The sequence below is a fragment of the Fusarium graminearum genome, chromosome 2 (assembly GCF_000240135.3).
Source record: "Fusarium graminearum PH-1 chromosome 2, whole genome shotgun sequence".
Classification (NCBI taxonomy): Eukaryota; Fungi; Ascomycota; class Sordariomycetes; order Hypocreales; family Nectriaceae; genus Fusarium; species Fusarium graminearum.
In genome coordinates this window covers 6,214,973-6,241,665 of record NC_026475.1, presented here as the reverse complement: position 1 = coordinate 6,241,665, position 26,693 = coordinate 6,214,973, and the positions used below count along the sequence as shown (strand labels likewise).

Below are 26,693 nucleotides of genomic sequence, written 5' to 3'. Positions count from 1 at the left end.
TACAGAGATGTTTGTCTGTGTCACCATAGCACTTGCAAGCCGTCTACTACGCCCAATTATGTTCATCCTGGATGCCTCACGGTACCGTGCATGATGTAGTAACATGTATCAACTTTCCCCTATTGGCCACATACATGGTTTGTTCTCCCCGATATGTCGGCACATCAACTTGTCGAGTCTCGATGAGCGATCCAGCATCTGAACTTGTATTCCTCTGGTATGTTTAGTGCGACAGTGCAACATTATTACAGGGCGTCGAAGTTAGGTTGCAGAGAACCCCGCTATGTGTAACCTGTTGCTTCCGACAGAGACGGACATGGAGAGGAATTCCAACATTTGATTTGATATTCTTGAAGGACAGTATGTCGACTCTGATCTTCCACGAATTACTATTGTTTTCCTTGCCACAAGTCTAGGTGTATCCGCGCCAGCCAGTCGCGGCGAGGTTGTGAGACCTCTGATGCCCTGGTCCGTTGCATCCGTCAACAGATGACAGTCGGATGAGCCTGACGAATTGGATTACTCGTAGCTGGTGTGTATGAGCTACGGTCAATCACATGATAGGTGGTTTAGTACACGGTATGCAGCAAAGCCTGTCTTGCCTAACAATGACACTGAGAAGAATATTCCATAATAAGATAACTAAATGGTCAAACAATAAAATCTGGCTTATCCCAAGCGCGCCTTCTTGCCGTTGGGAAGCCTCTCATACGGGATCATTTCGTCAGTGAATTTCTTCGCTTTTCCATCATTGGCCCAGTCCCAGTCATCCATGTAACTGGTGAATAAGCCGTTAGCAAAAGTTTAGAAGAAGTTACACTAAATATGAGGAAACATACGACATCAATGCAAAAAGGGCATATGATTCAGCTGTAAAGGTGGCCTTGCTGGGGCCACAGTTTCCCGCGTTGGGCCCTTCATGGGAGCGCGCCAGATTGGAAACCCATAGAAAGTTGTCTATTGCACCTCATTAGCCATAAGTCTATTATTATAGAAGACCCGAAGTTGTGGAATGAGACGATTGCAGAGAAATGGACTTACATGTGACATATTTCTTAACCCCCGGAACAGAAGCATCCGTAGTGCGCTTTCCGTCGGGTTTTTGATAGACCAGGGCGCCTTCTTTTCCGACAGCCTGTTGATCAGGAACTAGACAGAACAGTACATTAGCATCTGTAGAGATTGATGAATATCCTTCACCATGGACATACCATTGCGGTTCTCTGGCCCACCAGTCTTGTCACCCCCGAACCAATGCGCAAGCTCATGAACCATGACACGAGAAAGACTAGTGGCTGAGTATGTATCCAGCGTATCATCTTTCTGAACGCCATCTTTAGCATCAACGGCAGACTTCGTCTGAGCAACCTCATCCTTGAATGACGGAGGACAAAAGATGATGAAATCGTTTCGGGTTAGAGTGATAGCGAACACGCCAGGTCTGCAAAGACCTGTACTTGCTTGCTTGACGGCGTTCACCAAATACCGCTTCTTGTACACCCAAGCCCCGGCTGTTTGACCAGCCATCTCTTTAGGTCTAGATTCGCGAAGAAGACGTCCTGCTGGATCGTAAGGATCCTTGTCATCTCTTCCCACCCAGACGAATTTGCTTTCATCGCATAGAAGCAGGGGCTTGAGTCCGCCGTATCCGTTTGCTGGAATCATTTCATCGTTATGCAGTGTCTTGACCATACGATCATAAACATCTTGAGTCGATTAGTAATTGAATACATATATCATAGTAGCATTAACTCACATCTAACGTTTGAATAATGCTCCTCATTGGGGTCATGACCATCTTTATTTGGTACAAAACCAAACATGTTAGTCACAGCCCTCGCAATGCGATCCCAGTTGGTTCGCATGTTTGAAACGAAGTCTGGGCGCGCGCCTTTCAGCGTTTCGAGGTCCCCTTGGGCTTTTACAGCGAGGACTTCGGCATCACTGTATGCTTTGTCAAAAGCACCCTTGCGTTCAGCTGTTTGGCAAGAGTCATCGAGGTCCCAGACGTTCATGTCTGCAGCCAAGCCAAGCCCCGCGAGGGCCACGATAGGGAAGAAAACCTTCATAGCGAAGGTACAGGCCGGAAGATGTGTTGAGAAAGAAGAGGTATAAAGATAGTAGGCGACACAGCAAGGAAAGAAACGAAGAGCACGTCGAATAACAGAGATATAAGGGAATGAAAGCTAGATGTGCTGCAATTCTAGAAATACACACGTCAAGACTCGCTGTGATTATCTAACTCTGTATGAGAATGAGGAAGTAGCTGGTCAGTATCTGTAAATCGCAGGGATATAGAGAATTCTCCATACAAAATGACTTTGACTGAGCCTTGCGGGAAGGCATAGACAATCCTTCAATGTCACTGTAATTAGCCCTCATTCCAACATAATAAAACTGTTCCATACAAATCCTCGTATCGGTCCTACTTCATACTTAGCCGTGCGGGAATTGCCATGAACAGACCCAAAGTAAAACGGTCAATTAACTGCATATAGATCTGTAAGGCTATGCCGAGGCTGTGCGGTTCGGGCCTAGATAGGAATCTACGACACCAGGACTGCTTATGATTGGATTTCTTGCGATGTCACAGTTCCTTGTCGAGCCCATGATTGGACCGTTTGGAAGAAATGCCCCGAGAAGCTCGATTGAATTATCCATAAAGCTAACGTTTGACGCTAACACGAGTATAGCTAAAGGCAGGCTTGCTTTTAATTTTAACATAGAAGCAAGCTTATGCATTGTGATCCTTCTTTGCAACTGCAGTTACTGGAGCCCTAAGAGATCAACTCTTGCAGTGGAGAGGATTAACTATTAACTGGAGTTCACAAGCCAAAATGGGGTGCACTTCCGAGATGAGTGCCACTATTGGTCCATAGTAACCTGGCGGCTGTGCAGATCCTACGGCTCACTTGTTTGCCCTGTCCTGGACAGTTAATGTTGGATAAGGCAGTTTAGCCACAGCTTGGGTAATTGCCTGTCCAGTACTCAGTCATCAAAACTACACAGATCTTTGAACCAAAATTCTGGGCTGTATATATCATAATACTCGAGTTCACGGTGCCGAATAATAGTTAGTCTAACTTGGCATCAGTTCTTTCACCTCTCTTTCTAGCCCATTGCATTACTCTGTCGTCTTGTTGGCTATTTCTTTGCTTAGAACCGCCATCATGACGGGACCTTGGAAGGTCAACTTCCTTACAGCCCTGTGGCTAGGTGCAACCTTTGCCGGTGCAAACCTCGAACTAGAAACCTCCTCTGGAGCAGCCGTGTTCACACACCCGGTCTATCCTAGAGTTTTGGTCGCAAGACAAGAACAAGAGATTCCGGCTGATGACCGGAATCCGCCTCCCCCAATCATCCCCAATCCTCAGCCAAATGAACCCGCAGGCCCAGTCACGCCAGTACCAGCTCCTGAGCCAGAAACAACAGTCGAACCCAACAACCCTCCTCTGCCAGCAACCACAACAGCGGCACCTGCGCCCCAAGAGCCACAGATTACAACTGAGCCAGAGAACCCACCTGCCCCAGTTACTACGGACGAGCCTGATACACCAGAGCAGCCGAAGACCACTGATGTTGCACCTGTACCAATACCGGTCCCAATTCCCAACAAACCTGATGATCCTAAGAAACCCGACAATCCCAAGAAGCCAGATGAACCTAAAAGGCCTGATGATCCAGAAAAGCCCGATGGTCCTAAGAAGCCCGACGATCCCAAGACTCCAGACATTCCAGATGTTCCAGATGTTCCCAAGATCCCAGATGTGCCCAAGATCCCAGATGCGCCCAAGATCCCAGATGCGCCCAAGGTTCCCGACACACCTGATCCTAAGCCTGATAACCCTGAAGATCCCAAAGATCCGAAGGACCCTGAGAATCCCGATCCTGAAGACCCCGAAGACCCCGACGACCCCAAAGAGTCTCAAGATCCTCAGGATCCTAAAGCTCCTCAAGATCCCAATGAACCGGATGATTGTGAGAAGAAGGATCCAGCACCATGCACAGAGACCGTTTCGTTTTACTCGGAAAGCGAGACGTATACCAGGTACTTCCATAGCCTCTGACCTTTCTGATCAATATTTCTAACAGAGAATCCTATAGTACCGTCTACGTAACATGCCCTGCACCGATCGACTGCCCCGCTAGAGAAGCCTCAACCGTCACTACTAGCATCTTCCCCGAAGAGTCGGTCCTTTGGGGCGACGTACCTGCCGATAACGAGGCCATCCCTACAATGGAAGCGATCGAAGATGATACCTCTAGATACTTCCAACAGGTTTTTGACGATGAGAACATCTCTATCAACGATGCTCAACACCCCGATGTTCAATGTCAAAAACAAAGTAGCGACGACGTACCTCGTGACTGCTTCATGTCTATCTACTCCAAGTTCTGCGCCGACGTTAATGGACATGAGGGCGATGAGCTAAGCAAGAACCTCACCGGTGCTGATGCCGAAGGCGGTTCACAAGAGAAGCGTGCGTCGATTAACATGAGAAGACATATGCTTCGTGAACGAGCTGAGTCTTGCGATGGTTGGGTGTTCGAACACGACTGGAGCGGCGCAAAGGGCGATTGCCAAATCCCCTGCGGAGATTCTATGTACGCTTTTGGCGACGAGTGTTTTGACTCTGAGAACAGCTTTCTTGAAGGTACTATCGATGTTGGTTGTGGTACCTACAAGTACACCGCGATACCTACGACGTCAACGACAGCACCACCGTTTCACTTAACCGGTCTCCCAACTCTGACCGACATTCCTGGACCTATCTCCACCCCTGACGGCAGCTCATGCGCTGAGACAGCAACGAATACACAATGTGCTCAGGGCGGTGGTGGTAGAGGACAAGCATGCGTCGAGAACACATACTGTGCGTCATGGGCCTCAACTGAGCCCACCGAAGCTCCAGCGCCACCAGAGGAGGAAACCCCACCAGAGGATGAAACGACATCGTTGGAATTGGGCCCAGTGTTCTGCAAGAATAGGGGAGGTAATCACAAAGACGTCAGCCCACGTGCTGTGCGTGCCTTGGCAGATGCGTACTGCGAGGCTAATTTACCCGTTGAGTTGAAGCCTGGAGACCCTGCTTATGGTATCACGAAGAGCGATCTTTATTACTATGAGGTTTCGTGGGTTGAAGGATGCAAGACGACTGTGGATTTGCAGGACCCGTATACACCGCTGGGAAATGATGGCCCGCTTTGCAAGGATTTGTTTGTAAAGGCTTACGCAAGATGTAAGTACTCTGCTCCTTGCTTCAATAATCTCTTACTAATGCATTTGCTTCTAGGTGATAATGACGGTATTGGAGGATACATCGATGCTGGCTGTGTGCGATACACGTTCCTCGGCGCTCAGTAGCAGCATTTCAGTCAGCAGTTTTAGCAGCACGGATTCGACTATATCGTAAAAGTAACGAAGTTTTATTCTAAACGATTATGATACTTCTTTTTTTTTCAATTCTGTGCCAGAAGAAACCCCGTGTCTTCACCATTTTCGTTGTTATCCACGCCCCTTGCTTGAAAAGATCCCATACGGTGTTATTCATTCTCCTTCTTGGCCAGGTAAACCACCAATCCTAATGTAGGCATTTCGAAAGATGTCGGTTATCGTTTGGCTTTCGATGTACCAGTCCACAACATCAGCTTTCCCTTGTAGAATGCAGAGTGCATCAACCCATAAGTACCGCATATTCAATGTGTGTACTAGCTTGATTTGGCCTTGGGATCTGGATTCCCCTATGTCAAGAAGTCGCGCAGGAGTAGGGCCAGAAGGTTCCCATGGATGACAAAGTTCAGGTTTGTTGCGATAGGACTTCTGTAGACGGAGGCCGCAGAAACGAGAAGCCTGAGCTCGATGAGCAAATGATTGATCTCAACTTTCGAGGCTTTAGATTCCGATTCTGATGGTTTGGACGTTGATAAAGATGACTTTGAGTATGCGCTAATGGTCGCGATCAAGGGTCCGTCGTAGTCTACATAGTAGATCGCCCCAATTGTCCAGAGTGGGACCGAAAACGAACTTGCCTGAACTACTAAACAAACTCAATAGGCTCGTTGTTTATGCCGGGACCCTTGAGCGACAGGTGGGTAGCAAAGAAAATAGGGACTTGGAGCAATCGAGACGAAATTATTAGACCACTCTTAGGCTACATAGACACTAAGAGTGATCTAACATTTATTTTGACTACTAAATTAGTCATGGTTCTTATGCAAATCTGAAAGGAGGGGAATAACGATAAAAATGTCAGGAAGTAGCTTCTTTTCTGCGATAAATGGGAAGTCGTTTGGCGGTGGTAGGACTCCTGTATATGCCTCGTAATAATTATTACGTGCCTCTTTGTAATCTTCATCGTCGAGTACACATGGGATAAAGAAAAAAGCGAAACCTACTCTTAGTTTCCAAGACATGGACAATATCGCACAAGAAGAAGCCATCATGTCCTCGTACAATCGATATCTTGAGCTCAAAGCTGACCGCCGCACTTGCCCGATGGTGGTGGGTGCTAATCTGGATTATTCACTCAGGACACTTTGTTACGGTACTGACACATACCATGGGTGCTGGACGACTGGGGCATTTATATGGGATATAGACAGGCTGTCGCAGTTAAGTGAGCAATGGGTGTGGCTCGTGACTGATGGCTTCTAATGACATCTCTCATCGGCCGTTGACTTCGCGCTCCCTTGGCTTCGACTTCATAAACTAACATGAAGACATTTAGCCTTACAAGTTGAAGGTCATAAGGATATTGAGGGTTTAGTTTCGCTTCATAGCAGGAGGATCCATTTATATTTTATGATCTATGAACTAATGCCCAGATCTTCTTAAATTGAACTCAAAACTATATATCCCAAAATTATGCCCAAGAGAAGTGTTCGGAATGCAAGTAAGCCCCTGCAGAGTCTACGCCCCTAAGAACATCCAAGTTTAGAGATGCGACAGTGTTTCGAACATCATTCTGCATAGTATCTGGACCGCAAACGTACACGCCAAGCGAGTCTGTAGATGTCATCTCGTTTGCCACCCCTTTTACCACCCCTGGTAAGTCGGGACGACCATGCAGTTCGTCGAATGATACCGAAATTTCTGTCCCCTTCTCGATCCCCGATTCGTGTTTCCCAGGCACTAAGCTACTATTCGATGGGAGGGTTGATTCTTGTATGGCCCCACCAGTACGATAGAGCTGCACATTCAATCCAGGGACCATTCTGTCTGAGTACTTCAGCAAGGTTTCGCTCACAACTTGTCGATACCAGTTGCAGCTCTCGATATCTCGACTTGCTAGTATCACACGTAGTGATGAAAACAGGCATTTGTCCGCCTGGTCTCCTTTGCGATCTCCATCGCGCTTAGCTGTGTGGATTACGATATACTGCTCGATAAAAGGCAAGGTCCATCCGGCTCCAGAACCTCCCGCGATGACAACGAGATGGCTGCTGTTCACGTAAGACTGTGTATTGATGCCTCCGTATGGTCCATCCACCATCACTGAAACTTGGGCTCCTGGATTTTGCAAGGCATGTTCATACAACTTTGCTGTGAAACCTTTGTGTCTCTTGAGATAAAAGACAAGGAACGACTGGTTGCCTGAAGACGTTGGTAAAGAGCAAATCGTAAATGGATGCGCTGACAAGGCTTCTGCAATCCCAAAACCAGTAAAGCGTAGGAAGCAGTGCTGTCCAATTTCCCATGTGAAGTTTGCGGGGATAGTGACACGGACGAAACCGTTGTCTTCTACTTTAACATGGGCCTTTGCCCGAACACCATACTCAAAGCAGGTTCGTAGCCAGGGGTAGACATAGCAAGGCACATATACCGCGGCTGTTCCTATGAAGTAGTGCCTATAAAGTCATCGTCGGTATTAAAGTTTGATAAGGGTGGACATGAAAAACAGCCTTACCAGGATGTCAGGGTGTAGTCGCAGTGCCAAAAGAAAGTAAGCATGAATATGACAACGGCAAAGAAGTGCGTAGCCTTGAAAAATTCATATCCCAACAGCTTTCTAGTTTTTATGTAAGCACGTATTCCTTGATAGACAAGGCATTCAGTACACTTACCGAATGGCACTGTGAGATGCAAACGTAAGCCAAGCTTGAAAAATCAAGGCGACGATGCCTGTCCAATAGAACAAAAGGCTCATTTCAAAATGCATCTGCATATCGTGGAATCTGATATGATAAACGATAAACGGGAATGTGTGCAAGAGCGCGAGCACAAAAAAGGCGTAAGCTATCCATCGATGGAATACTTGGAGTCTTTCGTGCGAGACACCTGTCAGTAAGGTAATCCAGTTTGTCTTGGTTGCCGTAGCACTGTTACTCATCAGTAATGTTTCAAGAGGTTTATGTAGGTATTGTAGAACTAACAACACAAATGGCATGCACCCCAAAGCCAACCATCCGGATCTTGTTCCCAATGGTGGTGAGCCGCCAAAGTCTAACGAAGGCCAATAGTACGGCTGAGGTATTAAGTCCATGCCTATCAGTGGTTAGCCAGTCGTTCTCTTTTTTGGCTGTTTGAATTACTCACAAAAAAAGAATATGGTTCCAACAAGCCCCAGTAATAGGACTCCTATGGGAGCCGAGTTGAATCCAAGTGATGCAACATGGAATCCACGATATGAAAGATATCTGATCATGGCAATCAACATACGCCAGGGTCTAGGTCCACGGAATATCGGGAAAGCAAGACCAATAACGTAGTAGGATATCAAGTGGCCGATTGCGAAGAGTCCAATGCCACTCATGAAGAAGGCTACCGTGGGCAAAGCGTAGACGTGGTCCGCAATGTACCTTTTTGACGTTAGATGGGACGTTGTAAGAGGGATTTCGTCGATTGGTAAATTGCCAGCTTACCAAAAATGCCATCTTTTCGTATACCAGGAACATTGCGCCTCGGTGAAGCCATCACAAGTGAATGCACGGCTCCCAGTCAACTGAATCGGGGCCGTAAGCCAAGCTGCTGACTCCATGTTGGAGAAATTGACGGCAGAGAAATTTTCACTGAGTAGATTCAGGAATAAAAGACAAAAGCGATATCTATGAAGAAGTGGCAAGGCAGGGTAGCTATCTATTGCTCACATGGCTAGCTACAGAGCAATGTAAGCATGTTTCCCCCTTGACTGAGTAACTGTTTTATAATGGGCAAGGGTCTTGTGCCGATATCCGTAATCATCAATTATAATTGGTCGATTTCTTAATAAATCATTCAACTATCTGGAGCATGTTCCGCGCCATTATCGCATAAACGGCACTTGAGTAAGTTTGAGCAAGTTTATCTGCGGCGATAAGATTATTCCCGATATGCTACCACCACGATATAAGCTTAGATAAGTAGTGGTCATCTTACACCTCGAACCACAAGCAAGTTACTTTGTACTACCTCTCGATACAGCCCAGATTCAACCTCGATGAAAATGGACATGGATATGACTACTTCGACGGGCAGTTCAATGCCCATGTCAACTTCTAACGCCAGCACTGTGGCTATGGCTATGGATATGGAGCAAATGAACATGGTTTTCTTCACCTCTACCAAGACACTCCTCTGGGCAAAGGACTTTGCCCCTACGACAACTGGACAATATGCAGGTGTTTGCATTTTTCTCATCGCCTTCGCTACTATATTCCGCATGCTGCTTGCTTTACACTTCAACTTTTACAGCATTAGGGATGGTCTCAGGCGGAGGCGCACCAAAGGCCTGCTAGCGGAACACCACACTGATGAGACTGGCCAACGCCCATGGAGAGCGAATGAAGCCATGATGCTGGGAGTAGTAGATGTCGTGATTGCCGGCATCAGCTATTTGTTGTAAGTGTTTTATCTACTATTGAGCCACTGGAAAAAGACATTGACCGGTGTTTTGTTTAGGATGCTGGCCGTTATGACGATGAATGTTGGCTATTTCTTGTCTGTATTGGCTGGGGTATTTATCGGAAGTGTCACCTGTAGTCGTTTTTTAGCAAACTCTAGCCTGCATTAGAATTAATCTCGATAAGAAATGGATCAGAAGCGCAATCGAACGTTTTAACTATTAGTCTACCGTACCCTACCCAGGTTAAGCCTATCTCAATTTAGGTCTGATGACTATTCTCAAGGGATTATTCATTTACCACGACCAATCATGGCATAATGAAAGAAGAGCTTGTTCTAAAAGCAACATTTCTTGAGTCGTCAGTGAAAAGCATCATCAACACCAACGACCTACCCTGGTCTTGATCTCCATCCAGGCCGCGGGGTTCATGTGACTAAGAGCACGTGACTTGCCCGGTATCGGTGCTGAAAAATTTGCCAATGACTCTGACTCTAACTAAGCCTGACCAGGATCTCTCTTGATTAGTACCCCGCCCTCGCTATAACTGATTGAGTACCAATTGATTGCACCAGACGCCATCAAACTTGTTCAAGAAAAGTCAGTCAGCTTGATTACTATCCATCATGGCCGCCAACAATACCAACAATGCCGGTGCTCCCGCTGAGGGTATGCTCTGGGGTGGTCGCTTTACAGGTGTGTAGCTCCCCCGCCATCGACCAAGCTCCGTCCACTGACTGACGTCACGCATCATAGGCGGTATTGATCCCCTGATGCATCAATACAATGCCAGTATCTCTTACGATAAGCACCTCTACAAGGAGGACATTCTCGGCAGCATTGCCTTTGCCCGCGCCAATGCCAAGTCAGGCATCATCTCCAATGATGAGTTCACTGAAATCGAGCGTGGTCTCAGAGAGGTCATGAAGGAGTGGGAGGCTGGTACCTTTACCATCATGCCCAATGATGAGGATGTAAGTCACTTCTTCCTGGTTACTCGAAGCCACATGACTAAAGGATTGAACCAGATTCATACTGCAAACGAGCGACGCCTATCCGAGATCATTGGTAAGGAGATCGGTGGAAAGCTTCACACTGGTCGCAGCCGAAATGAGCAGGTTGTTACCGACATGCGAATGTGGCTGCGCGAGCGTATTCGTGAGATTGAGAGCTATCTTGTTGCCTTCCTCCAGGTCATCGCCGGCCGCGCTGAGGCCGATATGTAAGCTTCACGCACCACTTCTCCTCATGATATGACTTGTTCTAATCTTGATAGCGACCATATCATGCCCGGGTACACACATCTTCAATTGGCTATGCCAGTCAAGTTCTCCCAATGGCTCCTGTCATACGGCTTTTCCTTTGCCTCTGACTTGGAACGATTACGCGAGGTCTTGAAACGCGTCAACAGGAGGTAGGCGCACCCACATAAAAAACACGATCTATCGTCTTGCTAATACATGAACATAGCCCACTCGGTGCTGGTGCTCTTGCCGGCAATGCCTTTGGTATTGATCGTCAAATGATGGCCAAGGAGCTCGGCTTTGAAGGAATAATGTGGAACAGCATGGGCGCCGTTGCTGACCGTGACTTTGTTACTGAATTCCTGTCTTGGGGTACCATGTTCATGGGACACATCTCCAGGTTCAGTGAAGACTTGATCATTTATTCCACTGCTGAATTTGGCTTTGTCACTGTTGCCGATTCCTACTCAACAGGTTCATCATTAATGCCTCAGGCAAGTCTCTCCTTTCTACCCTTTAGACATTTTGACTAACAACCCCACAGAAGAAGAACCCCGACGGCCTCGAGCTTTTGAGGGGCAAGGCTGGCAGGGCCTTTGGTCATTTTGCCGGTGTCTATGTTGCCACAAAGGGTATTCCAAGTACTTACAACAAAGACTTGCAAGAGAGTTGGGAGCCTATGCTGGATCATGTCAAGACTGTCTCCGATAGTGTGCAGATCGCAAATGGCGTCCTTAGCACTCTCAAGCTTCGACCAGACCGCATGAGAGCCTCTCTCAACCCTTTCCTCCTTGCAACCGACGTTGCAGATGCTCTTGTTCGACTTGGCGTGCCTTTCCGTGAGACACACCACATTTCAGGACGCGTGGTGGCCAAGAGCGAGGAGTTGGGAATCCCAATGGACCAGCTGAGCGTTGAGCAACTTCAGGCCATTGATAGCCGATTCCCCGATAACATCAAGGACGTATTCAACTACGAGGCTAGTGTTGAATCAAGGAACGCTCAAGGTGGCACCAGCCGAGCAGGTGTGCTGGAGCAGATCGAGGTCCTCAAGGGCATGTTGAATTAGAGGCGTTTAGATATGGTCCAAAGGCCAACGTTGACTACGAAATCGGGAAAGCAAAAGTTCATTATCTCTTTTAAGAAAAAAGAAAGAAAGAGGCTGGCAAAGTAGTACTCTTGAAAAGACTTGCTGATGCAATCTTGCGTGAGGCGTATGGTTGATTGGTACATAACTTTTACTGGACTAGGCTCAGCGACCGTGACGCGGCGAGTTTGGCCATTGTCATGTTCTGTGCATCTTTGGACAGAGTACAACACGGCCACCCTTTTATCGAACTCAATGGGTTAGCTACTCTGCCAGTTGGGGAGAGCTCAATGTGTCTACATTTCTCGGGAGGTCAAGACTAAGAAACAAAAGTTACAGCTCAACGGCAGTCACGAAAAGTACGAGGAAGACAGCCAAGCTGTTTGGGCACTGAATGGCGTGTACGAGAGGAGACTCGGATATGCAAGGGAGTTAATGGCATCGAAGTGGTCTGGCTGGAGGACGGGAGTGACGACGATTGGCAGGGGAAACAATATGTCCACTGCCTTTCAGACTTGCCGAAACCCACTCTGAGGCATGGATTATCGGCGCCACCACGACTCCTGCTTACATAGATCGAAGTTTCTCAGCTTGGAATAAACCCTTCTTCAAGTTTCCCTTGTCAATTTGATCAACGTATCAACAATGCAAATTGACCCTCAAGCGATACAGACTTTGCCAATCCAAGACCTTCACTCTACAGAAAGCAGCATATCACAGAGCGATCATTGGGCTTCAAGAAGAACTTGTTTATATAAGAATTGCGTATGTATGCATAAATTTGTACGGTCATATAAGAGTAGATACATGAATCACACAGCTCCGCTGCGTGTAGAAATTTGAACCGACTAGCGGCAACCGAATAACATCAGAGCGAAGGGCTGCCCATTGCCCTAGTCCTTGGTCCCAAACTCAGTCTGGAAACTAGAAACCACTTGTCTGAACCTCGTGAAAATCTCTTAGATTCTCTGGACGGCAGGTCCGGGGATTTGGTAAGAGCTGAAGCTTGCGTAGAGGTTGAAGAGAATGCCGGGGTCAGTGGCAGAGTAGAACTTGGTGAAGTCGCCACCACCGCTGAGAGCCTGGGAGCCGCTACCAGTGACCTTGAGGTTGATGCACTGGGGGTAAGCTTGGGCACCGTTGTTGTTGTTAGCAGAGTGAAGTCCGATGATCTCGTGTCGGAGAACGTAGTTGCCGGCCTTGAGGTTTCGGGGCACGGTGAACTTCCAGGCGAAACCGTCGCGGATGAGCTCGTCGGATGCCCAGTTGCCGGGGTTGCTACCAGAGATGTAGCCCTTCTCGGCGACCTTGGTCCATCGAAGGCTTCCCTTGTTGATGCTGGCGAAGTCTCCGCTGACAGGAGCGAGGTACTCGGTGACGGGACCGTGGTGAGACTCGGGCCAGGTGTCCCACTTCAGGGTGACAACATCGCCAGCGGCAACAGTGACAGCGTTGCTGACAGGCTTGGCGCTCTTGTGGCAGATGATGTCGGCAGTGCCAAAGGCAGCGGGCTCAACGAAGCCGTTGTCCTGGTTTCCAGCAGCCCAGCCGACAGCGTTGGAGGGAGCACCGTGGGGGATACCACCAGTGTACTCCTGGCCGCCAGCGATAACCTTGGCAACGTGACCGTGGGCGTTGACGGAGCTGGCGAGGAGAGCCACAGCGGCAAGAGAGAGTGTGTTGCAGTGCATTTTGGTGGTTTAGAGACTGGAGAGGGCTTATTGGGCAAAGTTGTATAGGTGGAAAGACAATGAGAGACTTGTTTGAGAGGCTGTGATGATATTGACTTGAGGAGACTCATCAATCGTTTATATATTCAATCCTGACCATCTTAGAGTATCATCCACTCCTTCAAGATGAGTCTATACACAAAACGAATTATCCCGTTTCGTCAACGGAGCCAAAATGGACGTGGACCAATTCGTGACATGCACAAAGGGGATGTAACGTCCGTGGTTGCCAAACTAAGCCATGATCGTCATTGACGACTACGAAAAAAAAAAGGCGATATTAAAGGAGGGTTTCCCTACGTAGCAGCCAAGCAAACTCAACTGGTCACTGGCATGATTTGGTTAACACTTGGACCAACCACAACTCGGTGTTATCGGCCATCGGACAGAGAAGCCGGCAGTCGATTCGTTGTGGACATGTTTCAGGAACAGTCACTTAGCATGGCAATTCGGAATTAGAACCCGTTTTTCCCGCCATGTAAGCCAGTCATGCCTTGGCGAGATCCGCTCTGAAACGAGAATGGCGACAGCGTCTAAAAGAAAGCTTAAGGTTTATAATTGAACAAGGTCTCTAAGCCTCAGTTGACATGTCATTCGTGGAAATAAAGAGCTTAATTAACTAATTTCGTACATCTGTTGAATCGCAAGGGACGTCCCGTAATCAAGTGTCCCATGGCTGTGGATCTCCTATCGCCCTAAACTTTGTTTTCCAGGACGTCGGTTAAGCATGAATCGTGATGCATGATTTGGAATCACTCTGAGAACTTGGGATGAACAGTATTTGCGGCGCGGATTTCTGCAAGACAGCAAAAGCAGTCACAAACGTATACATCTGGAGCTTCTTGTGCGGTTATCCTGGGGTGGTGGCGGGACAAGAAACACAAGACACAGAAGCCGCCACATGCACATGAGACAATCGAGGAAACGGATCGAGAGTCATGGATGAGGGATGTAGATGTGATCGAGTCATGATCCAATTGCAGTGGAGAAGGAAGAGAAGCTCCAGCCAGCTTGGGATAAATTTTCCCGTATCCTTGTTTCAACGTTGTTAGTTTCGCGGCCCGATGTTTCCACGCATGGATTTTTAATTAATGAGAAACAAGCAGCCAAGGGATTCGTCGTCCTTTCTTCTTCTTGTCTTTTGTTCCTGACGCGGAAAGACGGGACGAGACGGATTACTTGAAACAAGACATCTCATCGAGGTTGTTGATAGTCTCTACGGATTTAAAGGTCATCCGATTCCGTTGGTAGTGTATTTAAGTTTCCGCTTACTCTCAGGCTGAATGCAAAAGCTTAAACTCTGTTTCTACGCCTTTTTGGTTTCTTGGCAGTATCGATCTTGTGTCTGTGCTGTGTGTGTGTTGAGACATGAGTTTTGCGTCCAGTCAGTCTCTGCGAAGCTATCAATATAGTTGCCAATTTCATATTTATCTAACACATACGACCAAAGGTAGTGGAAAATACGGGATCCCGTCCGCTCTCCCATAGTCAAGCCACTAACCGGCGGATTAGTAGTTGGGTCGGTGACGACCAGCGAATCCCCGCTGTTGTATGTTTTTGCATGTTCATCTTTTTGCCATTTTCCAGGGGCATGAGGAAATTTCCAGACCCTCTATTTTCTGGCTTGGCTATCCAATAGAACCAGCACGTGAACCGGTAGATCGAGAGATCGGGAGATCTCCTTCCGGAACCAATTCTGACAGCAATCAATCGCTGGATGCGACGCTAGGTCAGACCTTACCCTACATCTGTTGTAAATTGACAATAGAAACTACTTGATCAAGCATCAATTCATGTATCAAGGTTATTCTGATACTTTGAGCTTAATCGGGTTATCATATAATGTGTTTATTCTCTGGCTTTTACCGTATCGTGGGGCTCAAGTCTCATCATCACGTATATCTACAGTGAGGTCAATTCAACTTCATAGGTGACTTCACAAGTAGTTCATCAATACTCCCATTCACCTTGTCACACAAGCTCGGCACTAAATCTCGGTGAGAGGGAGCATTTACTGCTTGGGGATTGGCTAGGATGAAAAACCCGCAGTGGAGGTTACCAAGCTACACAACATTTGAGTGACGCTGTGGTCACATCAAAACATCGCAGCTTTCTTGACCATCTCACCATTATGGGTACTTACTATAATGAGTCATGAAACGTTCCACAATACGCAAGGCTGCTGGATAATCGAATATGTATAATCATGTAAATGATGCTGCACTCGGCGCATAGGGGCGTATTTAATTGTGCCTACATTTATTCTCTTGCAAACCTTACTTGTCCTTCACATCAAACGTCACGCCTCTTCTTCACTGCCCGGGCAAGCCCGATACAACAATGAAAAGGTTGAGCCCAAGCAAGTGCGCGTTCGCGTCACCTAGAGGCAGTGTAATACTAGGGACACAGTGGGCAAAATCATGTGCAAGCACAGAGGAAATTGCCCGGAATCCAAAAATAGGAATAATCAATGTTGGTCTCCTTGGAGACCTTTCAGAGATTAAACTGAAAAGAACAGATACTACACTTGATCTAAGCCAAAAGGCAAAGAGAGCTAAGGAGAAAAGGAAAGAAGAAAGCATAGCTTGGACAGGCTGGGAGATATTTTTATAGAGGAATACTAGGCGGTGAGAGATAGCGGATGGCAGAATGACAGGCGGCAAGCTCAGGTCTTGGTTGTGACGCGGTGATGAAATTCGGTGGTTGGGAACCATTTCGCTTACAACAAGCGATACATCATTGACCAACGAAAGACAGGTGGTGGATTGAATCCATTTGCACTTCATTTCCCCACGGTTAGACCCGGGAATACTCTGTAGATCGACGATACATGTCTGTCTACCAGAGGTTGCTGGTGCCAAAAGCGCGATCTAATACCCATACGTATAGCAAAGTACATTACTTTACGCGTCATTTCTCCAATGTCGCGACTATTGATGCATGTTAAATAATTAAATCTTTTATTATACTCTGTAGCCCTTCATTGAAGCGCGCTGCTAGCTAGATACCTTAGTTACTACAGGCTGTTCTTGGCCCAAGACATTCCTCTCAGGGTCTTGCTGTGTAGCAACATCTCCTAAAGCAGTCTCAAAGTTCTCTTCGGCATACTGCTCAGCATCGAATCCATGTATCCAATCCTCTCTTGGAAACCCAATGCTGCTGGGATCCTTCTTGGCCTTCTCCCAGTCAGTCTTATGCCAGAGATCCCTGGTCGATTCGCCAGTCTTTTGAACCGCTCTGACGCGCTCGTATCTAAATGTCGTGTTATTAGGACAGTACCCATATTGTTAACTGATGCCATCACATACCTCAAATTTTGATGGGCCTTTAGCGCTCCTGGGATGTTCCCTTTCCCAGCACGCTTGAGGCAGACAGCAATCGTCACACCATCTTCCATAGCCTGTGTCGCACCTTGAGCGCTCGTCGGAAGGAATGGATGAGCAGCATCTCCGAGTAATGCGATGCGTCCCTTTTGACTAATCCAAGTCGGTAACGGGTCGCGATATACAAGTTTCCAATCCACGACCGAAGGCGTCTTCTCGACAATTGCTCGACAAGTAGGATCCCAGTCCTTCAGAAGCTCCAAAACTTCTTCGATCTTACCAGGAAACGACCACGACTCATCAATATCATGGTCATCTTTATGCGTAAGAACCCAGCAGCAGTCTTTTCCACCCTTGAGGGTCGAGAACAAGAAGTGGACATCTTGTCCAATCCAGCCGTTGAAGGTGTCGCCATTCTCGCAGAACTCCTTTGTGCGAGGATCTTGTATCATGTCTTTGTTTGAGAACCTGGAAACCCAAGTCAGCTGTCTTGCTATCCTCTGTTGCAGGCCGATCACATACCAAGCTCTCCAAATAGCGTACCCACTGCTCTTGGGTTTATCAACATAGCCCAAAACGAGCTCTCTCGCCTTGGACCTTACACCATCAGCACCAATCACGACATCACCAAAGACCTGACTCAAAGTTTAGCCGCTTAGACATGTGCAGCTGGAAGATTAAAAAAAACCTTTTCTCCGCTTTTCAGAACGATACCTGCATTTTCCTCGTTCTCAAAATACTCAGATACTCGTTGACCAAGATGGATGGGAATGCCAAGCTCATCGCGTGCATAGTTGAAGATAATCTCGTGTAGTTCGCCTCTATGACCATTTAAAACTGGAGCCTCAGGATTCGGCGGCGGTCGCTTTTGGTGATAGACAACCTCACCAGTGTCCCATTTGTGAATTCGGAAGCCATAGTTCTGTATGTTGATGCACATCGGTCGCAGTCTAGCTACGACTTCGCCATCAGACCATCGGTGAAAGATCCTACCAGCGTTTCCGCCGAAGGATATAATGTCACCAAGAACTTTGAGCTCAGGGAATGACTCATAGATCTCGACATCGTGGCCTTGTCGATGACATTCGATGGCAGCTGTCAACCCGCCGAATCCAGCGCCGACAATAATGACTTTGATACCTGTTTTGCTCGCTGACATGATTTAGATGAAGATATGCTGATAGGACTTGCGACTTTGTGAGCAACTTCGTACATAACTTAAGTCATGGCCAATGTAAGTCGGATGACATGATCCTTACCAGGAAAGCCGAGGTCTGTATATCCGGACTGTTCCCCGCACACGTCGGATGAGATCTGCAGTTGCAACCCGCACCCTTCTACGGCCAACAAGCACAGTTGGTCATGCTATTGTAATAAACACTAGACAAATAGCATTGAAGCCCAGTCCATTTAACAACAGGAGCAGCCAATGAGTGTTGCCACAAATTGTTCTACTTGTCTGTTAGGATGTGTAAGAAGCAGGCTTTTGCTGAAGGATATCTCATGACCTCGCAACCGCCAGTTACGCTTTGAGCCGAATGTCAGTATCTAGTGTCTTAATTTCAGCTGTCAGAAACTAAAGCAGCTTGGCTCCTGAGATCTACTGCAAGATGAATCATGGAATGGGCGACCCCCGCAGCCTTGGCTGTCATGTAATATCTTTGTCAGTCCTCGTCGGAGAAAATACAACGGTGGAAATGATCACGGCAAGTAGGTCGGCAATTGAGGTTGTATCAAAGATCCTGCTCAGTTCTTAGCAAGGTGTCAGTTGGCGAATAACAGGCTGGCACTACATGCATGAGGTCAGCCATATCGCGGAATTAAGCTGAAGATGGGGTAGGATATATGATTGGGATGAGGTCTAGACTCACCAAGGGACTTGTTTATTGCGTAGGGACACTCTGTGGCTTTTCGTTTCGTTGAAAAGACTGTTTGACGGGTTCCCGTATCTTTTTAAGACACTGAGTGATAGAAAGTCAACTGAACTCAGACTCTAGTCTTCGCCAAGTAACACGACCAGCAAGCACACCGGATATGTTTATCCTAATCAAGTCTCGGTTATGCACCCCGCACCCCGCACATCGTGAATGCCCCGTCTATAGCTCCGCTAGTAAGGGATCTGCATACGGCGACGAATCTAGTATAGCTGCAAGCATCTGTATCATCTTCTCGAGGTTGAGATTTAGATATGAAAGCAAGAGTAGATGCAGGTCTCTTGAACTTGACTGTGCTGACAGCTTCCCCTTGAAACCCTCAACATACACTTGGGAGCAATGACTGCTGCAGAAACAGACACAATTCGCGCCCATTGGCGATGCTTTGTCGCCTGTGGAATCATCGTCCTATCTCCTTTCCAGTATGGTCTTGACTTTGGTCTCATAGGAGGGCTTCAAGCCATGCCTGGCTTTCTCCAGGTGAGTCTCAGAGCGACACCATACATGCATCGATCTGTGATATACTGACATGGACTTCCATTCTCCAGGTCTACGGCTACGAAGACCCGAAAACGGCAATCGGATGGAACATCTCTACCACTAGACAGCAGCTCATCTCTTCTCTGATGACACTGGGTGCTTTCATAAGTTCCAGTCTTGCTGGTTTCGTTGCCGCGAAACTTGGTAGGAAGATGTGTCTTTGGCTTGCCTGTCTACTTTGTGCCGTTTCGAATGTCATCATGATGACCACGACTGATATTGGCCCGCTGTATGTTGGTCGAATACTCATAGGCCTGGCAAATGGGTACTTTATGACCTTCTCACAGCTCTACATTCAGGAGACCAGCCCTGCCAAGTACAGAGGATTGTTTTTGACTGCGTTTCACCTATGCACCACCTTTGTAAGTGTCGAAGATTGGCACTGATATGCGTGATGGACTAACCTTTGTTGTCAAGGGCACACTGGTAGGAACAATCATCGACTGGACAACTGCTAAGCGCCCAGATCGATCGGCATATCTTATTCCGCTTGGGATGATCTACATTGTCCCTGTCGTCATATTCGTTTCTCTTTGGTTCATCCCTGAATCTCCAAGATGGCTCATTCTTCAAGGCCGCTACGATGATGGTCTCAAGTCATTGAGTTGGCTGAGGCCGAAGGGGGCAGATGTGGAAGCGGAGTTGGCGGAGATCCGGCAAGCCATTGACATAGAGAAGGATATGGCCAGTGGAGTTGGACCACTGGACATGTTCAAGAACCCAGTCGACAGAAGACGCACCATGATATCGGTATGCGCAGTTCTTCTACAAGCTGCTTCAGGCTCCATGTTTATTATTGGTGAGTATTAACCCATGCTTGGTGGAATATGCTTCTGACCAGATTACGATAGCCTTCAAGGCCTATTTCTTTGCCATGGCCAAAGTACAAGACCCTTTTGCCATGAGTAACGTCCTCAGCACGGCAGGAATGACTGCGACTATCATCAATGCCTTTATAGTTATTCGATATGGCCGACGTCGCGTCCTCTTGCTTGGCGGTCTTACTATTGCTGGCTTCTTCCAGCTTATTTTTGCTATTGTATATGACAAAAACCCAGGCCAGATTGTTACGGGCAAGGTACTAGTTGCGCTTTCTTGCTTGTTTATGGTGGCATACAATGTAAGTAATCTTTAACCCCAACAGAAACGACTCAGTACTGATCCTTGATGATAGGGCATGATCGCACCATACTCGTGGCTTGTTGCTGGAGAAATTCCTTCACAGCGCCTTCGAAGCTATACTTTCGGCTTCGCAGCAGCAGCTGGATTTCTTGGAGCCTGGCTTATCACTTTCACGGCACCATACTTCATTAACCCAAGTGCACTGAACTGGGGTCCCAGATATGGATATATCTGGTTTCCTTCATGCATGATCTGTGTTGTCTGGGTATACTTCTTCCTACCAGAAGTCAAGGGTCGTACTCTTGAGGAGATAGATGCTATGGTACGTTATAATGAAGTGCGCCTTGCCTGCGGATTGACTGACCGGTTGCGTCTCATAGTTCAACGAGAGGCTTCCAGCGAGAAAGTTCCGAACCTATCAAGTACCACGGAATGTCGCTGGAGAAAACTTGGGAAAGTCAAGCATTGAGTTGAGAGTGGTTGAGACCGATAGAGTCTAGAATAAAGTGTGAGTTGATGGAATTACGAGACTGTGGGTGGAAGCCTCAGGGTGTCATAAAAACTGGCCGCTGGGAGCAAGAGGGACGAACTTAGTAGGCCATCGTATTATATTCAAGCTACAGTCTTCATACTATTTATTTCTGTACCCCAAGACTAATGAGGTCAACGTTTCTGATACCTAGTAGGGAGGTTTGCAGATATGATTCGCATCTACACCAACCCCATCCTGAGAACAATCAAATCAAATTTCAATGCGTGCTACAATTTATCGACCGACTATTTCGTAGTAATCTCCGAAACCCGAACTTTCAACCACACACACAGTATGATCTCAGTAGAATCCCTTACAGTCACACTCACGCTCCTCAACACGGATATACCAGCGTCCAACAAACAGTGTCCCATTACAGGCTGAGCATGGACACAGAGTTGACCCAAAACGTCTAGCTACACCATTACAATAACTGGTGTGGCCAGCTGCAGTGCAATGAGCCCCTAGGTTCACGCAGTGTTCGAGCACATAGTCCGGTACCTCAACACGGTACATTCCTGTGCCCTGGCAATATACACAGTTGGGGTCGTATCTCTCTTGCAAAGGACTATACCTATCTCCACCAGAGCTAGCACCTGAGGATCTGGGCATTTCGTGGGAATGATAACAAAGTATTGATCGAGCTTAAGTTGTTCTTTATTTGGCTTGAGGCAAATTTGCTTTATATATCTAATAGGCTGTGTAAAAACAAAATATCGAGTATTTGACCTTAAATAGGTCGAAATGTATGCTGTTCACAGCCCGTCTTTTTTTCTATTAAGATTCTCACACCCAAAATTGAATCGCTGTTAGACTGAATTCATCGACGGGTCTCTGAATGTCTGACTTGCATGCTTGATCTCCAATACTAAGTAAAAAAGAGCTTTGCTCATGACATAACAATAGAATACTACATTCATTCTAAAAGAAACGTTGCAATGAGATTACGAACGCCGAGCACTCAGTTTCGTGTATCTGAATCCTTTGGAATCTGCCGCACCCAATTTGTTCCTTACACCTTGGCATTATGTCTTGTGCCCTCGGCTGTGCCCTAACTCAAACTAGGTAGTTGATGGGCGGCTCAAATCTGACAGATGATGATCCAGAACACGAGGCACACTAACTGCTTCGGATATACCATTGGTTGATGAATTTGAGACTTGCACCATAAGCGAGTATGATCGACGTGCATGCATCGACACAACCTAGAGGAAATGACTGTAAATAGAATAGCTTTGTTACACGATAGAATCATGACAGGATCAACTCAACAAGTGCTGACCGTCGACAGTTATGACTTAAGATATTTCTTAGATGGGTGTAATAGACCGCATGCCTGATGGATTGGCTCTATACTTGGCATACAGACGTCTTTTTTACCTAAAAATAGAAAGAACAGTCCATGACGCCGGTTCAAATAATCAGTATTTATAAAAGGCAGTGAAGCTCCTCTACAAGAAAGAAAGCCATTCAGAGACAACATCTTCAACCACACAATCCTAAGAATTTATCAATCAGCACAACATAATGCATTTCACCAACCTTTTTACCGCTACCGTGTTTACTCTCGCCTCCACTGCAGTTGCAGCTCCAGCTTCAGACACGTACTTCGCCAAAGCAAGCGTCTTCGCGATCAACAAAGTCGAAAATGCATACAAATCAGTCCAGGTTCCCTTGGGAGAGCTGACGCACATGGATTATCAACTGACCAGCCTTGAGCTACGTGGCGTCGGGTTCCTCCTCCCTGATGGTCAAAAGGTTGATCCTCAAAACATCACATGTCAGATGTACAAGGACAAGTTTGGTACCCAGCCTGGAAGTGCCGCTTTCAACATGAAGACGCCTGCACTTATCAGTCTTTTGAACCCTGTTCAGTTCGGATGGGTGCTGTGCTATGTTAATGTTAACAGCGCTTGAAATCTGGGAGAGGGGATTTTGCATTATCTTGCTAAACGATGGGATGGATGATGCACAAACGTCTTGTTAAACCTTTCATTAGTTGTTATCTTCTGATTCTTTGTTGGTAAAGTGCATGGGACTCGGTCATTATTTTTGATACAGATATAGCTATTCTTAATTGGTTCCAAGTTCATTCATTCAGTCCTCTTATCACATTCTCACATTTAGCCTTTGATCTTACCCCAGCGTGTCTGGTAGATTTGCCATTAATGGCTGTAAGAGAAATGAATTGGAAAGCAGGAACAGTCTCGTGTCTCAGTTGTCTTACGCATTGTAAGCATGTCTGTCGTGTCTGTCAAGGTGTCTCCTGTGTTTATTCCGTATCTCGGTATCTTGCGCTGCATGGTTGCCGTATCAACGTGATGTCCGTCTCTTCATTAGTTTTGGGCAGCGTCCTTCTCATATGAAGAAACATTTATGACAGATTGCAGGAACAGCTAAAGTCCATGTGTTCTAACCTGGTTGTTGAGTTTAGTTCATCAGTTGTGGTCAAGCGTGCATAAAGGTTATGCAAATATATTCATAACTAACATCGAATACCCCGGCAATACCCCTGTCATAATTATGTGGTAGTTTCTCTGTTGGGTTTGTCCCCCACATCATCTCCGTTAGTAGACGGAACGTTGATTTACTGGACCAAGGCGCATTACCACCAAGACACTCGAAGATATCCCAACTTGCAACTTCCCAAGGCCACACCACGGCTTTGAGTTGCAATGATTATAAGTCAAGGATGATAGGACTGGCTTGAATTCACTTTAACTTAATTGGCAACGAGACTCGCTGGCAACCTCCCTGGGAGAACCACTTCATTATCCAGTTTGCAGAGGTCAGCCATGATCGTTTCCTCTGTCTCAACTCACCGCGTTGCGACGCTCAGAAAAACCACACAGATCCGTTTGACAAGGCAGATTGCATGATATCAATGAGGGTTAGTGTCTGTCTTAGCCTAATGGGTAGTAGAAAAGTTGGCCTCTAAGCTTGTGGCTACAATAATAAATAAACTAGAAATTAAGCTTAAATGGCATAAACTGACTTGCTTATTTCGTCTTATGCTTCCAGCAGCCAACTTTCCTGGTACCCTGCTACTGGCTTAGTTAGTTCGAGGCAGACAGTACTGCAAGGGTCAAAGGACGGCAGTCTGGACCGGTCTCGTGGCGTCCAGAATTAAGGTTAAAAAGTCGCTTCGCTTAAAGAAGCAACTGGCAGCAAATCAACTACCCTGTTTAGGCGTTTCCAAGTCTCTGAATTCCGAAATAAGGAATGAATTAGTAGATGTGGCTTGTCAGGGCTGAAGGGTGACCAGGTCACTCTCATTGTTGGTATTTTCAGCTGAAAGACTTCATTCGCGCTATTGGATTAAGGGTCTTGGCTTGATAAATGGTATATTTGCAATGAAAGCCCTTTTGCAACAGCCTCATCTCCCTCTTCCAAAGCCATTGACTTCCCGATGCCAATCATGCGTTGTTACCAATCTCTCCCCTTTCTGGCTTCGGTACTTGTTGCCCCAGCTTTTGCTGGACCAGGCCAAAATCTCAAAGCCATCTGCAAATCCACCGAGGGCGTATACGGATGCGAAGAGTACATAAAGGTTCCATTTGGCTCAGAGCCTATCACAACATGCTTCGACACAAGCCCTTGTGGTGTCCAAGTTCTGACTAACAACCGGAATATCTGTGACCTCGTTGAGGAGGCCTTGCCAAGCGATGCAAACTACATCGGCGGGTACACTGCCTGGTGCCATCGAGCACCAGAGGCCATGGATGTGATCAAGACTGACAAAGCTGTCTGGGTTGATGGAAAGCTCAAAGACGCTGGATACATCCCACTAGCCCGTGCGTTGGGCATCGAAGAGGTAAGTGGTAGCTGGTGCCATATGTTCGCACGCTTAGACAGTACTGACACTTGAATAGGAGTTCGAAAACCAAGGTCTCAAGTTCCAGAACAACAAGGCCTCTGTTATATCTAATCAGCTCGCGAATAAAGACGGATGGACTGTCCTCAAAGCAGCAGAGGTTTGTTAACCAGAATGTCATTTCTCAACCTGCACTTGTATATTGATCAAGCTACAGATCACCACACCCAAATACTTCGAGTTGGTCAAGCGTGTCAATGAGTACCAAAACTGCAACTCAGCTGATTGCTGGGAGACCTCACTGCAAAAAGTGTTGGACTGGTTCATGGAATGGATCCCTCGTGGCACCGAGATCAGAACCGGCAAGCTTTCCACCATGCTCAAGGACTGGGAAAAGACCTTTGCGACACCGTACAAGAACAGGATCTCTGCCATCAAGAATGGTGCGACCACCGTACAGACACGTGTCAAGACCGTCTCCACCAAGGTTGATGCGATCAAGAAAAGCATTTGCGCAAAGAACGCATGCACAGGAAAGACTGCGTCGACGTATCTCAAGAATGGTCCGTCATCCACATTTCATCTTTGTATATGGCATTACTAACCTGTTGTAGTTGCAACTACTCTCCAAGCTATAAAAGATCTTTCCAATATCGCTGCTGGTGCAGACAAGGCCGATCAGCAGCGAAAGGACGTTTATTACAACTACCTTACTAATATTCAGGCCAATCTCAACACTCCGCCACAGCACCTCCTCCCGAACAACTTCGGTGAGCTTCTCGATGATGGCAAGTTCAATACTCTCCGCGGCATCATGAATGGTTTCGGCACGATCACCTCCGAGCTAAGCATGTATGCCAACGACATCAGGAGGACTTTGACACATCTTATCCTCCTTACCAAGCACGAGGGTAGATGTCGGGAGGCACTGAAGAAGGTCAACAACCAGCTTGCTCCAAACTGGAAGACCAACAAGGAACTCTCCAAGACTGCTTCATCTCGAAAAGTCCGAGATGGCTTCATTCAGATCCAGTCTCTCCTGAAGAAGGAGCTTCAAGGCTCATTGACCACGCTTATCAACGCTATCGACGCCTTCGACAATGACTTCGTCAAGTTTCCTCTCAGGCGCAACAAGATGGAGGTTGCGTGGGGTGCGGCTCCATTTGACCGCTGGACCAACCTTCAATTCAAGTACCCGTGCAGAAAGGAAGTCACCGAGACTTTCACTGAAGCAGGCTTTTCGAAGGATTTTACATGGTCAAAGTTTAGTCCCTGTACTTTCACCGCTCAGAGGCTCGATTTACCCAAAGGCTGGATTCCTTATATCAAGTATCGGTTTGTCGCGGCATGATAAGGCTTTCTATAGAATCGGCTGCCCTTTTCTCCAGGTGTTGTTTTGGTTCTCTACTGGAGTACGTGGCATGTCACTAGATTAATGGATCTGGGACGGAATAAAGATTAACTGGGCCCTCAAGCTTCAGATATAATTTCTATTATGATGTATTCGTCCCCCATCGTCTGTGGAGAAGCCTTTTCCCACCCATGTGTC

The 26,693-nt window shown here is 47.0% G+C and overlaps 12 protein-coding genes and 1 non-coding gene across 13 annotated transcripts; 7 read left to right on the top strand and 6 right to left on the bottom strand.

Annotated features, from left to right (window-relative positions):
* Positions 1-669: 669 nt before the first annotated feature.
* FGSG_03690 (uncharacterized protein) lies at positions 670-2,069 on the bottom strand (the record flags this gene model as incomplete). The annotated part of the gene is made up of 5 exons (XM_011323704.1): positions 670-778; positions 840-957; positions 1,042-1,149; positions 1,212-1,706; positions 1,757-2,069. The coding sequence occupies 5 exons, from the start codon at positions 2,067-2,069 to the stop codon at positions 670-672; spliced, it is 1,143 nt and encodes a 380-aa protein (XP_011322006.1).
* A 1,101-nt stretch (positions 2,070-3,170) lies between these two features.
* Positions 3,171-5,365, top strand: FGSG_03691 (uncharacterized protein; the record flags this gene model as incomplete). Its single annotated transcript, XM_011323703.1, has 3 exons — positions 3,171-4,048; positions 4,105-5,240; positions 5,295-5,365. The coding sequence occupies 3 exons, from the start codon at positions 3,171-3,173 to the stop codon at positions 5,363-5,365; spliced, it is 2,085 nt and encodes a 694-aa protein (XP_011322005.1).
* An 833-nt stretch (positions 5,366-6,198) lies between these two features.
* On the bottom strand, positions 6,199-6,584 carry FGSG_12395 (uncharacterized protein; the record flags this gene model as incomplete). The annotated part of the gene is made up of 2 exons (XM_011323702.1): positions 6,199-6,509; positions 6,560-6,584. The coding sequence occupies 2 exons, from the start codon at positions 6,582-6,584 to the stop codon at positions 6,199-6,201; spliced, it is 336 nt and encodes a 111-aa protein (XP_011322004.1).
* A 279-nt stretch (positions 6,585-6,863) lies between these two features.
* On the bottom strand, positions 6,864-8,978 carry FGSG_03692 (uncharacterized protein; the record flags this gene model as incomplete). Its single annotated transcript, XM_011323701.1, has 6 exons — positions 6,864-7,848; positions 7,908-8,009; positions 8,065-8,319; positions 8,374-8,485; positions 8,537-8,799; positions 8,863-8,978. The coding sequence occupies 6 exons, from the start codon at positions 8,976-8,978 to the stop codon at positions 6,864-6,866; spliced, it is 1,833 nt and encodes a 610-aa protein (XP_011322003.1).
* Positions 8,979-9,422: 444 nt separating this feature from the next.
* FGSG_03693 (uncharacterized protein) lies at positions 9,423-9,989 on the top strand (the record flags this gene model as incomplete). Its single annotated transcript, XM_011323700.1, has 2 exons — positions 9,423-9,817; positions 9,878-9,989. 2 exons carry the CDS (start codon positions 9,423-9,425, stop codon positions 9,987-9,989), a joined length of 507 nt encoding a protein of 168 aa, XP_011322002.1.
* A 455-nt stretch (positions 9,990-10,444) lies between these two features.
* FGSG_03694 (argininosuccinate lyase) lies at positions 10,445-12,131 on the top strand (the record flags this gene model as incomplete). Its single annotated transcript, XM_011323699.1, has 6 exons — positions 10,445-10,514; positions 10,575-10,792; positions 10,847-11,040; positions 11,095-11,232; positions 11,289-11,508; positions 11,607-12,131. 6 exons carry the CDS (start codon positions 10,445-10,447, stop codon positions 12,129-12,131), a joined length of 1,365 nt encoding a protein of 454 aa, XP_011322001.1.
* An 811-nt stretch (positions 12,132-12,942) lies between these two features.
* On the bottom strand, positions 12,943-13,898 carry FGSG_03695 (uncharacterized protein). Its single transcript, XM_011323698.1, has one exon. The coding sequence runs from the start codon at positions 13,838-13,840 to the stop codon at positions 13,109-13,111; it is 732 nt and encodes a 243-aa protein (XP_011322000.1). The 5' UTR covers positions 13,841-13,898; the 3' UTR covers positions 12,943-13,108.
* Positions 13,899-15,319: 1,421 nt separating this feature from the next.
* FGSG_20019 lies at positions 15,320-15,435 on the top strand. The gene has a single exon (XR_893014.1). It is a non-coding gene; the product is annotated as a 5S ribosomal RNA (ribosomal RNA).
* Positions 15,436-16,875: 1,440 nt separating this feature from the next.
* On the bottom strand, positions 16,876-18,361 carry FGSG_03696 (uncharacterized protein; the record flags this gene model as incomplete). The annotated part of the gene is made up of 4 exons (XM_011323697.1): positions 16,876-17,131; positions 17,188-17,670; positions 17,725-17,837; positions 17,891-18,361. The coding sequence occupies 4 exons, from the start codon at positions 18,359-18,361 to the stop codon at positions 16,876-16,878; spliced, it is 1,323 nt and encodes a 440-aa protein (XP_011321999.1).
* Positions 18,362-19,475: 1,114 nt separating this feature from the next.
* FGSG_03697 (uncharacterized protein) lies at positions 19,476-21,298 on the top strand (the record flags this gene model as incomplete). Its single annotated transcript, XM_011323696.1, has 6 exons — positions 19,476-19,616; positions 19,685-20,038; positions 20,094-20,475; positions 20,528-20,796; positions 20,851-21,120; positions 21,179-21,298. The coding sequence occupies 6 exons, from the start codon at positions 19,476-19,478 to the stop codon at positions 21,296-21,298; spliced, it is 1,536 nt and encodes a 511-aa protein (XP_011321998.1).
* A 332-nt stretch (positions 21,299-21,630) lies between these two features.
* Positions 21,631-21,942, bottom strand: FGSG_12394 (uncharacterized protein; the record flags this gene model as incomplete). Its single annotated transcript, XM_011323695.1, has 1 exon — positions 21,631-21,942. One exon carries the CDS (start codon positions 21,940-21,942, stop codon positions 21,631-21,633), a length of 312 nt encoding a protein of 103 aa, XP_011321997.1.
* A 915-nt stretch (positions 21,943-22,857) lies between these two features.
* FGSG_03698 (uncharacterized protein) lies at positions 22,858-23,247 on the top strand (the record flags this gene model as incomplete). Its single annotated transcript, XM_011323694.1, has 1 exon — positions 22,858-23,247. One exon carries the CDS (start codon positions 22,858-22,860, stop codon positions 23,245-23,247), a length of 390 nt encoding a protein of 129 aa, XP_011321996.1.
* A 1,501-nt stretch (positions 23,248-24,748) lies between these two features.
* FGSG_03699 (uncharacterized protein) lies at positions 24,749-26,495 on the top strand (the record flags this gene model as incomplete). The annotated part of the gene is made up of 4 exons (XM_011323693.1): positions 24,749-25,144; positions 25,203-25,304; positions 25,362-25,707; positions 25,759-26,495. The coding sequence occupies 4 exons, from the start codon at positions 24,749-24,751 to the stop codon at positions 26,493-26,495; spliced, it is 1,581 nt and encodes a 526-aa protein (XP_011321995.1).
* Positions 26,496-26,693: the final 198 nt, after the last annotated feature.

Coding starts and splice junctions, on each gene's coding strand:
- FGSG_03695 (XM_011323698.1), bottom strand. CDS start 13,840: ATGCACTGCAACACACTCTCTCTTGCCGCTGTGGCTCTCCTCGCCAGC.